The 15,174-nt window shown below is 38.2% G+C and overlaps 1 protein-coding gene across 10 annotated transcripts in view; it reads right to left on the reverse strand.

Annotated features, from left to right (window-relative positions):
- BEGAIN (brain enriched guanylate kinase associated) overlaps nt 1-15,174 on the reverse strand; it is a 158,716-nt gene that overhangs the window by 48,484 nt on the left and 95,058 nt on the right. For 7 of the 10 annotated variants that reach the window (XM_066551641.1, XM_066551638.1, XM_066551640.1 and 4 more), the window contains 2 exons: nt 11,222-11,383; nt 4,931-4,997 (listed from right to left, as the gene is read on the reverse strand). In XM_066551641.1, the coding sequence (XP_066407738.1) occupies nt 4,931-4,997; nt 11,222-11,383 (229 nt within the window). Of the gene's footprint in view, nt 1-4,930; nt 4,998-6,620; nt 6,731-9,584; nt 9,642-11,221; nt 11,384-15,174 lie in introns of those variants that run through there. The other 3 variants (XM_066551637.1, XM_066551646.1, XM_066551645.1) reach the window with 3 other exon arrangements.

The raw sequence follows: 15,174 nt of genomic DNA on the forward strand, positions 1-15,174 counted from the left end.
AGAACAGTCATATGCCTTTTGGAAAAGTGGAAAGTAGTTTCCAGAACAGTCTGTCAAGATGTCATATTCATGTAGAGCAATTTGGGAGCGGCTGGGCTGCCTTAGGTGTCTCTGGGAAGAGGACTGGGCAACTATCACCAACCACATAACAATGGAGCAACAATGGGAGTGAATCTCTGTTCAGAGAGAGTGAAAGGGCTGAGGATGTCTAAAAGGCTGTGTGCTCATGCTCATGTTCCCAAATTACCCAGGAGAATTCATTTATTTGACTGTAAAACTCATGAACCTACTCAGTCAGAGCTTGTGTAGTTCCTACAGGTGTTAATGTGTGTAGGTCCTATTGCCTATTTGGCAATATTTTTAACTTGGAATACGAGTGTGAAAAGAGTTGGTGAGAAATGGACATCTTTAGCACAAAGTGCCTGTAAGCATAAAACCATGTAGCCTCAAGTCCTCCTAGAAATGCATTTCTTCAACTGCTATTTTTATAAATGATTTGTTCCTGTGCCATTTACGGTCATTTCCTTCCATAGAAATATTATTTTGCAGTTTAGTCCACAAAGCACAAACCTTCTCTGGCTTCTGCCTTAACTAACCAACCAGTATAAATTTCTCTTGAAATTCACAGCTGTCTTCATTGAATGTGAGTAAATGAGCCTGCCAGGTTGAGCTGACTCTAAACTTTCTTGTCTTTGGGATGCAAATCCTTTTAAGTATATTTAGGCCATCTCTATTTGATTTTCATGGGACATGGGGGAGGGAGAGAAACGTCTTCTTCCATAAAGGAAAGAAAATGAAAAAGATGGGCTTGAAATCATTCTGTTCAAAGTCACTATCAAAGTCATCATGTTCCATTCAAGAACCCAAGGATGCTGGGCTTCTGTCTTCCTTATGTTTCTGTAAGAAAAAGGATTTCTCTCCATTGTTTTCATCTTTCACTTATGATTTAAACCATATTGGGGTTGTGACTGGTAGGTATTGAGAGAGACTTGTGTGCATTCTAGTGACTGGTTCAAATTCCAAAGCCAAACAGCTGGTACTTAGATTTTAATGCCTGACTGAAATTTTTCATCAAATTCCTCACCACTTTCCATATTCTTTACCTTCCTGGCCTGGATAACCAGCAATCTGCTTTTTTTAAAAAACACTTCCCTGACTCAAGGTCTCAGAGCAACATTTAAAACTGCCCAGCTCATATTTAATTCATATTTGGACTTCCCCAACTGGAGGTGCTTAAGTAAATATTATGGCCAGCAAACTGTGAAACCCCAGATATTCAAGAGCTTGATAAATAACTCTTAATAACATAGAACATAAAGTATTTGCTGTACCTTTTAGTCCTCCTCCAACTCATAGGCATAGGCGTAAATGGGATAAAAACCAGTGCAGTGCTCAAAAGGTGCAGAATTTCAGACATGATCATCCTTAACACAAATCCCTCTTTACTGCTTGTTTATGTAATAATTTCTTCCAACTTTATGGCAGTCTCACTCCCAGCCTGCCTTAATGTAAATGAAAAATCAGACTTTGGTGTATAATATTCTGAAAGTTGTACGGTAAAATTTAGCTGTAAATTTTGTACATTTTTTATTGCAAAAATGTAAGAGTTTTTCATCTTGACAGATCATAAAATGTATAATGCACTGTGTGCAGAGGGCTGGTGCTGGCTTTGCAGAGGTGGGAACCAGAGCTGATACCATCCAGCAGTCTGTCTATCAAACTTTGTAAAAAAGGCATATTTTAGGTTGTTTCTGGATAATAAGGTCTCCTGAGCTCTTTGCAGCTGGATTCCTGTGATCATGTTTTCAAGAACATTCAAAATGCAGATGGGGGAGGAGAAATGGGTGCAATTTTCATTAGCAGTAGGGTTTATTAAGCAGCTATTATTAGGCACCAGTTCTTCCCAAAAGAGGATACTGTTAAAAATCTGGCTTATGGCATTAAAGGTAAAACTACAGAACTAACTGCAACCAAAAGCCTTAAAACTTCAAAAGCTTTTTAAAATACATTGCTTAACTCTAGAGAGGATCATATGGAGAATAGAGCTGGATTGAGATCATATAAAGGATTTCTTGTGGTTGGGATGACTTACATAATCTACTTGTAATTGCTGTTTGTGAGCAGCAGGACCACGGCAGAGCAGGCTCCAAAAGCTCAAACAAGTGTAAAGGAAAGTGAAGATTACTGATGACAACTGGAACTAAATATCATAAAAAATTATTTGATTGAACAGTGCTGTGATGGAATCCCAGTGCAAAATGTGAGGACTCTGCTCAGTCTTTCCCCATATCTTAATGGAGGAAAGAATTATTAAGATTAATTATTTAGACAGATAGCCTGTATATTTCACTCCTTAACCAGTTCTTACAAGACTAAAGAAATCTTCTTCAGTTGAAGACACTTACTGTGGTAAGAACAGGGGTTTTATGAGGCATTACAGCAGAATTTCAACTCTGTGCCACATTTCTCTACTGTTCCAAGTGTTTAGTCTTGCCCAGTTTAATACAGCAAGCTCTCCCTCGATTTCAGGATTGCATTTTTTAGCACTTAGCCAAGTCAGACACCATGGTTCATATTTTATGTTTATACTTCAAGTTCTGATGTGACAGAAGTTTCAATAGGATACCATTTGCTGTGATCAGAAGTGTGCTTTCAAATATTTTTAAATATTTTATAGATTAGCACCCAAAAGGAAGAGCCTAGAAGAAAAGCAACTGCTGCATCAGCTTCTTTTCTGTGACTGCTGATAAATTAATTATTATTGTTTTAAATCTCTTATACCAATAGCAGGCATGAAAAGCTTTAACATTCAGGATACCAAAAATGTTAGAAAAGGGAGGTTGCAGTGGAGTCCTGGATGAGTTGAAATGAGCAGGGAACAGTCACAGGGAGAGGGGGAACTGTGAGCCCCCTGTAAGGGCAGGGAGTAACTCACCTCCTGGGAGCATCCCATGCTATCTGCAGGCAAGGGGAGCAAGGAATCCCTGCCTGGGGGTCTTTCTTTTCCTGCTTATTGAATTTGAGCCCACCAAATAGTAAAAACATGTGTGGGTGTGTGTAGGTGTGTATTCACATGTGTGTATATGGAGGGATGGGATAGGGGAGAGAGGGAGAAAGTAGACACATGGTTTATATATTTGGATTTGTATAAGGGTAGAAAAACCAGAAGTGTTTGATTTTAGAATGACAAACAAAACAAAACAAGAAATACACACAGCTGTTCCTCCTAAGCAGGAAAGGGAGAGAAAGGTATCCAAGAGCCCAGTCCACCATAAGCTGCTGATCAACCAGACCAGCTGTTATTTAATTTAACTGTCTCTGAAGTATTGAGGGCTCTTGGAGTGCCCTGAAAATCAAAAGGTTTGACTTATCTAAATCAGATATGGTACTTTCTTCCTCATCTTTTTCCTTTTAATGGAGTTTCTATTTGACATTTGTTTTGGTTTGTTTTGTGTCTTCAGTTTCAATATTTCAGAAAGCAAAGCAGTCTGGAGTTAAGTGGTGTACAGAGCCTGATTGATCTTCTTCAAGCCTCTAAAGCTATCTTCAATGACTGTCATATTAGTGGGATAAAGAAAGGCACAGTGCTCCACAGGACTGGTTTTCAGTTTTTCTGTGCTGTGCTCTGAAATAATTTCTCAAGGATTTAACTGGATGCTGAAACAGCAGTTTAAAAATTCTTTGCTTTGATCTGAAATACCTGATAAAAACACATGGATTTTCTGGAGTCCTTCTTTGCCTCTTTCTATTATTTTTATTTCATTTACCGCCTGAGTGACTCTATTTATCTTTTGTGGTGCATAGGTAATAAATGTTGGACTACAGCTGAAGACAAAATCCTGAAGTGATTTGTGAAAAAAGAAAAAGCAAAAAAGGACGAGTGGAGAAAAAAAGCAATAACTTGAGACCAAATGTTATTTATGCTTTTACAATGTTTGTTTAAATATATATTTATGAACAAAACTCAGCTACAGCCCAGCTAATTTTGTCCTGTTGTTAGCCAGTTGCAAAAGCTCAGTCCCCTATTCATTGTTAGCTGTTGAAATAGAATTCTGAAATAAGAACAATGACATTTTCAAAAATTTGTTTATTAGTAAAGGCTGGTGCCTCTCCTGTATGCTATAGTCTGTGCTTACCTGAAATCCACAATTAATTGTTCCCCCCAGTCCAAGCTGCTCATCCATGCAATTGCTACCTGAGATCTTTGGAAGTTCTAAACTGTCATTCTTTCCTCTCTAAACATTCTACTCACATTCATTTGTAGTTTTACCCCTAACAGTGAGCACAATGCCCCAACATCATCAGCAAAGAGCCAGGGCCCCAATGGCTTTGCCATTTCTTTTTGACATCTTCAAGCTATTTTGAACCAGTGGTGCTGTGTCTTGCAGTCCTTGAGCCCACAAAGGCTGCAGTATTTTCCTCACTTGGTTATTAATTGGCCTGTGACAGTGACATTGACATTGTGGTGGCAGACACATGCAGATTGGAAATTAATATACTGAGCTTGATAGTTATGAAGGAATTTAAAAGTCAGGCCACCCAAACTCTATTAAATCACTTAATAAAAGCTGAGTGGAAGTAGCTAAGAAGCATGAGAAAACCTTGGATTACCTTATTTAAATTTGATACTTAATGAAAACATAAATATTTAGATCCCATGAAGTTATTAACTAAATTAACCAAAATTATTTTAAAGGTACAATTTGCTCAGCTAGATCATCAATCTAGGCAATCTCTATTTAAATTGGTGGAGCTATGTCGTTGTACACAGCTTGAGCTCTTCATCATGATATCTTTTCTAAGCATAACTGCTTTTAGAGCTTGAGGGTGTTTTTGTGACAGCTACATGCATGTTTTTCCAATGACTTAAGAACCACAAAACCACATTTAATATATATAAAAAAAAAAAAAAGCAGTTATGATAACTTACCATTCTGTAAAGTTTATCCTCCAGATCCTGATTAATTCTTTGTAAGGCTAGGTAATTGTTTTGTATCCTAAAACAAAGATGATATCATGTAACTGAATGCATTGCTTTTCATGTTGTTTTTTTACCTGTATTTTCACATCAGTACAAAACCTTGGCTTGCACTACTCGAATTCTATTTGCTTATCACTCCTGTTACCAGTCAGTGGTTGCCTTTGAAATGCAATTACCACCTGCTTCCTAAGCAAACTTCCCAACTTGTCATATTTTCTTACTATATTTAGCAGCACATTCCAGCAGGAAGTGAAGATATGTTGGTAGTTCTGCACTTGTGTGCAGATACAAGTTACAGCCTAGGAACTTGCACAAGGTAATTACAGTTTTACATCAGGCTAAAGAATAGTATGTAAGAGAAGAAGCTTGAGCTCTAGGCTGAGGCAGCACAAAAAAAAGATTTATTGTGAAATTGCAGCAGAATCCTAATGACTGTAGCAACATGTGGGCATCAACATGTGACTTAGAACAGAATATTTCTTCTTTCAACAAAAGTTCAAGAAGTTGCCTATTTTTTTCCAGGAAGTATATTTAGATAGCTTAACTGAGAAAAGATGGGTATTTATTTTTATCAGCACTTAGGGATTGAATGAACTCACAAAATTATGAGGCTTCCCTACTTATTCCAGAGCAACACACCAAAGAAAAGTTTCAGCCTGCACATCTTTAGGTTACTTAGATGGTATTGTAATGAACAAGCTGCACAGCCTGTGGGAAAACCACTGGAATTTTGCTAGTAGCTGTAGTTTTATCTCCACAGAACCAAAGGAGGATAGCTCCTTGCTCATTAGTACTCATCAGTACCCACCCATTAGTACACCTCAGCAGGATGTATAACAAATGTAAAGCAAATGTTAGAAGCTCAGCTGTGAAAACTTTGAATAAATCTATATGGCTGTACTGATCAATAGGTCAAAGTATTTTCAGCAGTGAGGAGATTTTAGGAAACGTGCAAGTGTTTCACTGTAAGAGTAAACTCAGATGTACTCCACATTTACACAGCAAAACACACTTCCTCTGAGAAGTCTGGATCTGGGTGTAGTTTCTGCAATTATCAGGATGGGACTGGGATTAAAGAAGTCTCTTTGTTTATCATTTGGTTAGGAGTGGCTGCTGAAACTGGAGTGATGTGTTTTCCAAACATGCCATAGCTGCAAATCAAAAGGTCCAGCCCACCCCTTCTTGGCAATGTGATGCTTATCTTGGCTTCTGTTGCCATGGAGATTTCCTTTCCAGTTAAATGATAAGAATTCTCCATTCAGGGCAGACCAGTGGGTTGCTGTGCCCCTCTCAAGGGATGCAGAACTCTGGCTGGGTCTCCCAGCACTGCAATAACATCTGCTGACAGACCTGTGAGGGGATGTCTGTGCCCAGGACATCTGCTCTGTGGGTAATAATGATTAATAATGACATCCCCATTGGTGAACCTCCTCAGGGTACCAAGGGTCAGCCCAAAATCAGGGCAGCTATTCCAATATGCTTTGGGGCAAGTCTCAAGGTTGCCAGCTTTTAGGGAGCTGCTGAGCAGAGACTTCCTTCCTGTGAGGAGGACCTGTGGTAAATAGTGTTTGCTAAGGTGGTGACCCAAATGGGCTGAAAATCTCTGAGACTTGAACTGTGAGACTTGGTCAATACTCACCAATTCTCATAGTGCTATTGTGTTTGTGTCCAGGTGACTTAAAGGATTGACTGAAGTTTACAATTCCCTGCATTGTCCATGCTCCTCACAGCATTACCGCTAAGCCTCTTTATAGACATTGATTTGTGCAGCTCTAGGTTTACTTGGGAGTTTCCCATCCATTTAGCTGTCAACACAACAGAGACAGATTTCAGGATACTCTGCACCCATCTTTTCATGGTTCAGAAGAAAGCAGAGATGATCTTGATACAAGGAGGCTTAAAATGGCTTTGCCTGCAGCTACTCAGTAAAAATATTTTGTTTTGCTGGTAAGGATGCATGCCATGATGCAGGAAGAAAGGATTTAGAGAAGTAAAATAGTGCTTTCTGGTTGAGCCTAGAAGTGCCCCAGCATCTTCTCTGCCAGGGTTTATAGCTTTTGTCTAGTAAAACAAAATAGAACAGGTTAAACTTGCTTTTCACCCAGGCAGTTTGGGGTTCAAGTGGAGGTGGTGTAAAAACTGATTTAAACATTAGCACCTGCAATGCCATAAAAGTTTGCATGGGTTCAAAAGCACTTGCATAACTTCCTGAAAGTAAAGGGGAGAAAAAATTTGGTTCAGGGTTTTTCTAGCCCAGGTGCCCCTGCACCACAGGCTGTTCTGCAGTGGTTACTGATGTGGACAGCTCGAGGGAGACCCTGAAGGTTCCCTTTCCATAACTTTGGGACCATGAATAAAACCAGCAGTAATTGCTGCTTGGATAGCAGACTTATCATGGTAACAATGGGTTTGTTCCTCAGCTTCTGTTTTCATTTTTTCTCTTGATATGGATGACTGAAATGTTAATTAACATTAATTATTTTTCAATGACAACACTTCCACACCATAGATGGTGGTAGAGGGTTTTGAAGGAGTTTATACAATCTGTTTCTCACTATGTAGCTTCTTTTGCCTTTACCCATCAAATTTTTGCCTGTTGTATGTGTAGTTAAAAGTAGCCCATAAACTCTAGCTCTCTAACACATTCATTTTGGACTGAAAAAATGACCACCTCCCAGTACAATCAAATCAAATCTAAAAAAAAAATCCACAGTAGGTAGGAAGCTGAGCTCCAAAAAGTGTTTCTATTGAGAACAGTATGCAAAAGTAGTCAAAATAAGCACAAACACATACACATGTACACAAGCACATACACATGCACGTATATGTATAAACCCCAAATTGGAAATTCACTGTGCCAAAAGAAGTGTCAGCAAATGTAGGTGGCAAGGAGAGAAATGGACCCAGAAATACATCGAAGAAAGTGTTTAAGGGACAAAAGAGGAACAGGGTCAGATCAATCTTTAGACAAAACTGTAAGATAAAGGGAAGGGGAAATAAAAAGTAGGAAAAATTATTGAAATTGGAAAATGATCTGATGAGCAAATGGTAACTTAACCCTGTTTGCAGAAAAAATACGCCCAGACAGGCTGAACATTGTGAAGTATGAAATATTTTAACCTTGTAAATCTAGTCTTGAAAATAAAATGAAGGGTAGGCTTTGCTAGGCTGCAAAACTGCTGTAAGGATAAAGTCATCTGAATTGATAACCTCTGATGGTGTGTTGATGTATTTTTGTGTTGTTCATGTCATTAGGAGATACTCATGAGTGACTTCAGGTGCACGCATGTGCATCCATTAAACAAAGGTTTAGATTCCTGACCAAATGAGGGCCTAAGGAAAAATATTCTGACCATATGGAACATGTCAGGTGTCTGTGCTCCAACCCACCAGACAACAGCCCTAAGGCTGCAGATCACCACTGAAGAGGGAGTCTGCAGAAGCCTCTATTTCTCTGCTTCCACTCAATCTCAAGCCCTCTTAAGGCCAATAAATACATCTAAAGTAAGACTTAGTCTTGGGTTGACTTTCTTTAAAGAAGAGAATTTCTTCTAGAGTGTAGTTAGCTTTGAAAAGTGACTCTTGAAAGAGTAGCTTCTTGTTCAAAAAAATTTTATCTCTCTGTTATAACAAGTTATAGCAACATTCTTATAAAAACAGGATTCTGTTTTTCCTCAGGATTCCTGTTCAGAACACCCCTTCAGTCTGTGAAATGTCTTGCTTTTGGTGAAATAATTATATGTGTGGGCTAATCTCAGTGCTAAATACACGCTTTTATGAGTTTACTTCTCATACCTTAAAATAACTCTACTTTCTGGTAAAAGATATAATGGGGACCTCATCAAGTTGCTACTGAGTGCAAGGCCTCAAGGAAGAAGTTCAAAGTGAACTTTAGAGTCCAGACCTGCTTCCAAGTTTGGATTTTGAAATTTTTTAGATTTTAACATATAAAAGCTGTGCTGACCAAGTCAGATAAGGGACCACTGTGATGAATATAAAATCCCCTCTCTTTTCAGTCACTTTTCAAAGCTGAACCTATGCTTTACAGCTGTAATTCTCAAATCTAGTTAGCACTGTTCTCCCATTGAGAAAAAAAGAAAGAGGCCATCTCTGAATGTTTGTAGAGAGGTTGAAAACTTGACTATTGAGCCACACAAGTGACCTCCTCTCTTGAGTAAAATTGGGGAAGCCTAGCAACAGCACAGGCAGTTCTGGATAAATTAAGACAAAGACTTTCAGAAAGGTTTACAAAAGGATTGTCATTCAGCCTCTTGGAAAAAAAATAATTGCACTTTACAGAAAAGGAAATTTAATAACAGAAATGTTCTTCAGTGTACAAGTGGGATCTTGTTTCACAGGGCCTATTCATCTATGGGGGGATGAATTTCTCTCCCTGTGCAGTGAATAAAGGAAGAGACACATAATTGAAACTAATTCTACTTCTTTGTTTTTCTCACATTGATTTTCCTCTGTGACACGTTGCTGACAAGCTTTTGGATGACAGGTTTTTTTTCAGACATTATCCTTCTCCAGGCTGACAAATCTAGATGTTCAACTTGCAGGATGCCTTGCTATTCTCAATAGAAACATTTTTAAAGCTCACCTCGTAAAATATTTTTGGCTTCCATTATGATATGTCTTCAGGGGAGTAATCACCTGCCTGAAACATAATTTTTAATATAAGTTTTCTTCATAATATGGTACAATGTTCCATTAGAATACTGGAAAGTCAGTTCTGCTACTGCGGTGTTCTGGTATGAGTGCTAGACTTGGCTGTGAGCCCCTGGCCTGAGTTTCAAAGGGTGTTTAACTCATTGGTGCCCAGTGCAGTTGATAAGAGGCTTTCTACTGACCAGGAAGTGGGATGGACAGCCCCTCTCTGCTCTATGGCAGCTGCCCAAATTGATGCGGCAAGAGAAAAGAGCACCACTGTTCCCTGTCCTGGAGTATATTGAAGCAAAACTGCATCAAGAATGAAGTTACTTTCAGTGGCTCTGCTCAAAGTCAAAAAATAGGAAAAATATTGTTGACAAGAAAACTATATGGAGAACCTCCAGACTGCTCTTGATAGATGTGTGTAGATTTCAAAATCACCACAAGACCTGCATATTTAAGTCTCATTTTGAGAAGCATCCCCAGTTAGAGAAGCATTTAAGTTATAAGAGCACACTAGGCTGTTTCCTAATTTGAGATCTTACAGACTCATTCTGTTTAAAATTTGCATAAAATGGTTTGGTTGACTCAGTTTATTGGTGGTTTGTGTCATTGTTTTGGTTTGGCTTTTGCCTTCCACAAGGAATGAAAAATATTTCTTTGGGTATTGCCCTGGAATGATTTCTTCTGAATTTCATTTTGAGTCATCCAATGAATTAATCAAATTGTTCCATTAAGATATCAGTTTAAGAAAGACTCACAAGACATGCAAATACATTCCTGTGTAAGCGGATAATTCTAGTTTCGGAAGTTTTGAGAACAAATGCAAAAGTGGATATTAAGAATCATGATAAATTTCAGGCTAAATCTACAGACCATTTTAATCAGTGCCAGTAATGTCAGGAGCACAAGCTTAACATAGTTTATCACTAACATTAACTAGGTTCCCGATTTGCAGCAGCACTGTATCGCAGCTACAAAAGTTTTAAATAATAGCTTTTCAGCATCATTCCATTCTGCTTGAGATTAAAAATGAAATTATTTGCTGTACTATAATGCAAAATGCCTGAATGTTGTTTCAATTGAACAAAGTCTCAGCTTTGAGTGATAGAGAGCCAAATTCTCTTCTCTTGTATCAGCACAATGAAGTCTAAATGAAGAAAATTTGCAAAGTCATGAAATAAAAGATTTAAAAGATTTATCTATATTTAGAGAGTATAAATAATAAATATATATATATATGTAGTGGGTTTATAACTTTTGTACGTGTAATGCCATATGGCACTACCCCACATGTATGTTTATATATAAATAATGTCATATTTGAGCATATATAGGTGCATTTCTATTTGCATATTTGCTTTTAGTACAAAGACATCTTACATATCCCATGTAAATACCTTTTTGTGGCATGCAATATATGTTCAGGTTAATGAAATCTATATATTAAATACAAAACACAATGTGTAATTAATAAATAAGTCATGCATGTTTCCAACTGTGTTTGCTTTTACTTACACACATCTTCAATACAGTCACTCTTAAAATTCCAGTAACTTTGTTTATTTCAAAAAGTTCATTACTAACCTTCTCAGTTTTTCAGTTACTTTTTCAAGTTCCTCCTGAGCACGTCTCAATTCTATTTCAAGATACTGACGTGTAGAGTCAAACTCTGTTTCAAGCATTTCCAGCTTATGGGTAGTGTACGATAGGCGCTTTCGTAATTCCCCCTTCTGTTCTTGCAAAGTACTAGAAAAACAAAGACCACAGCTGTAGAATTTAGCTGCTCTCAAAAAGCTTTTCATGATCCACTCTTTGACCAGTTCCCTAGAGTATAGCTTGGCCTCCAGCCAGAAAAGTGTGCTTCATTTGTTTACTGCACTTTGAAAACCTTCTGATTCAGACAGCTGACTATCTTCCATCTGTCCTTTCTGGTGCATTTATTGCTACTATCTCATTAGCCAGAATGGAATACGTTGTGAAAGAATCTTCATTAAAATACAAAACACAGTTCAGAGTTTGGTTTCGCACAGGACCTTCCATTTAGAATTATCTTACCATACTATGACTGAAGCAGCAAGTCTCTATAGAGCAGCAACAATAAATTATGCAAAAATATTTCCTTGCCTAAAATCCAAATTAAAATTCAGTGGAGGAAGAAATTTTTGTCTTTGGTTCCTTTTTTGAGACCTTATTGTCCAGCATTTCATCTGGAGAATGATAATTAATAATATAACAATTTGAAGTTTGTAGATCTTTCCCATTTCCCCCCACTTATTTGGGAGCCAAGGCTTTCCAGACTCAGGTGTAATCCCTAATTTTTCACAGTTCTTTCAGCACTTATGCCCTGATTGTAAACTATCTTCAGCTACAGTCTTACACAAAACAAAGCAGGAGACTCAGGAGAGCCACTTGGCATATGCCTTCTTATCTGCACAATGGAGTTTTTGTATCTTTGTCTATTTAGTTTGCAAGCTCTCCAGTCTTGTAGCATGTTTGCAGTTGAACGGCAGGATGGGACTCCTGCAGAGTTGGGATCTCTGGAGATGACTGGAGCTTGGTTCATACACTGCAGCCTCATTGTGGAGCTGATCTCTTGGCTCCAAGAGGGACCCTTGAGGCACTGTGGAACTGGGGTCTGCCAGCACCCAGACACAAAGTGCTGCCATGGAATGCATTGTGAATTGCCTTGCTTTTTTTTTTTTTTAATCATATGGTAAAAATAGTTCTTCATAAATGAATGGCAAATCTCGATTCCCTTTGATGTCAAGTGAGTGCTGCCATCAGCTGCAGTGGAATAATGTTTTGGGTCTTTAATTAGACAAGAGAGTTGGGAACAACATGTCAGTCTTCAAGGAACACTTATCTGAGCTGTCTGCAGCGTGACTGGCTGCTCCTCTACAAGCTGTGGTAGGAGCTCAGTAAGTTAATGCAAAAGCCTTACAATCGCTGCTTGCTTGATCCATGCAGCTCTGAGCTAGGAAACAGCCCAATGTTTGCCAACACGGCGCTCTATTTCAGTTGCACATATTGCGTGGTTGCAGTTATACTTAGATTACCCCTTGTGGTTAAATTCCCTTAAAATAATATACTCTAATTCAGACATTTAATGCAGCTCCACTTAATGTAACCATTTAATTTTTGTATTTTACTTGGTGAATTAAACTCCAAAGTTACCTAGGGAGCTGAGAACCCATGGTGCTCATTGATACATGTCCTCATTGATAATGTTACCCCATCATACCACCTTTCACTCGCTCTGCTTCTGGCCTGCTCCTGCTACTCCTCTGCTCATCTTGGGAAACAAGAGTGGTCAGTTTTCCTTCCTGTAGCCTGGAAACTCAGATTTTCTTCTGTAAAGTGGCAGTTACAGTGTCAAAACTGTTTAGAGTGAAAAGAGATATGATCTCAAGTCTTCTGTTGGTCTAAAAATCTAACTCCTAGGACTTGTACAAGAAAACAGACTGCAGGTCCTCCAGCTATGGTTTTGGATAAAAATGCCCAGGCTGAGGCTGCTGGACAAGTGCAGGTGATGCAAGTTAAGCCAGATCAGGGAAGGTTGGAGCATCCTGCTGCACTGGGAAGTTTTGGACACAGGGAGCACAACCTTTGTAAGGAAGAGGAGCTATTGGGGTACAAATATCATGGTAATGCCAGGAATGTATATGTTAGTAATAGCTGGAGACTACTTAGCAAAAGAGGAAAAAGGGGAAAGTTAATCACCTCCAATAACTTCGTTTTCTGCTTCCTCATGTGGGTACTTGCTTTGGGTCTCAGTTGAGAGAAGAGTAAGCAGGAGCAATGAAGTTGCTTCTGCATAGACCAGTGTGCCTAGGCCTGTCTATGTGGGGAAATTTGGGGTTAAAAATCTGAGTTCTGTGTAAAGCTTGATCGTGAAGTGGAAGGCAGTGCTGGTCTGGAATGCCAAAATGTGCTTTTAGATTCAGATCTGGACAGTTTGGTAGGTTTTTGCAGGCTGAAGCTTATGCTAGAAGGATAACTTCCAGCTCACTTTCTCCCTTGAAGTTCTTTGAAGTATTTGAATTCTTGAATTCTTAGCTTTCAGAATGAGATTATTCAATCCATTAAAAACAAGACTATTCTAGTAAGGTCCACTGAAACAGTCTACATACATGGACTCTTCCACATGATGTTTTGAGTGGTAAACCACAGGTGTAACTTTGTTCAAAAAAAGAAAAAAACTCCACTGATTAAAGCATAACTCAGGCATCTTCAAAGATGAAAGTTGTTCACAACCAGCAAAACATAATTTTGAAAAGATCTACTCATTTCCACCCGTGCTGGAAAGATGGGGTGACATTTTAAAATCTCTCCCAAACCTAGGAAAATCTCTCCTCACTGTGTATTTTGAGTCATCCGACGCATGTTAAAACAGCTGATTGTTTTTAAGAGGATATCTAATTTTTAGATAGGAAATAATCCCTGATTTAGGATGGGATTTTTTAGGACACAATAGTAGATGCATAACAATGAGTCCTTATTAAAACACAAATTATTAGATGGAAAGGCAAGAATTTTAGAAGGAAAGAAATTATGTTCTGACACGAATATGCTGAATGGCAAAAAACCTATAGTCACTTTTATGGAAGAAGAAAGAAGAAAGAGAGAGAGAAAAGACCCCAGTTGGGAAAGTGTTAAACCATCTACTTTAATATACATCTTGAGTCAACCAAGTTCTGGAAAGAGAGCTAACTTTAAGCAATGGCACAATGAAACTTACACTCGTGAACGGCACAATAGGGAAATTTTCCCAAATATTAGAGTGTAACCATTGAATGGGTACTAATAGCTGTAACACTGAGAGCAGATTTCCCAGGATTCCCAAGATGGCTTTGATTTCTGCATGATTTGATACATTACCAGTTTGAGGTAAACCCTGTTGTTTTCTCTTGATTTTGGTTCTATATGAACAAATGTCTGAGAAGCAAAGGCAAAGCAATGAGTGAAACAGCAGGAAGAATAAGAGGATGTAATGTATCAAATCCTGCATCTCTAATAACAGGATGAGAGTTTCACTTTTTGTTTTGTACTAATCTAAGGTATTTAATGAGATTTTTCTTTGTTTGTTTTGCTGGGGTCTTTTTCATATATCATGAAACAGATGTTCTTTCTTTGGAAACCTTCCCCTTACCATTATCTTCCAGTGTTATCACATAATGACATGCTTGGATTCTCATTCCTTATGCTGTGTTGTGTTTTTTGTTCTAGAAATCTGAAGTTTTCATGAGGAGGGCTTATTTTGTTCTGTACCATTGTAAATTTGATAGTGGTAATTTAATCAGAGTTGAAAAGAGGGAAAAGATGAAAAGTCAAAACATGGAGTCACAAAGTCAATCATTTAGCATTTTCCCTTTTCTTCAATCCAACCAACCAACTCCATAAATTAGCTGCATTTTGTTTCTGCTTTTCACATACCAGTTAATTAGAAAAGTTCATTGCACAATTTTTTAATGCTACTAAATCACTATATTTTGATTAATAATTTATGTCCATGGGGATAGTTGATCCCCACAGTTCTT

Source organism: Molothrus aeneus, chromosome 6, assembly GCF_037042795.1.
Source record: "Molothrus aeneus isolate 106 chromosome 6, BPBGC_Maene_1.0, whole genome shotgun sequence".
Lineage (NCBI taxonomy): Eukaryota > Metazoa > Chordata > Aves > Passeriformes > Icteridae > Molothrus > Molothrus aeneus.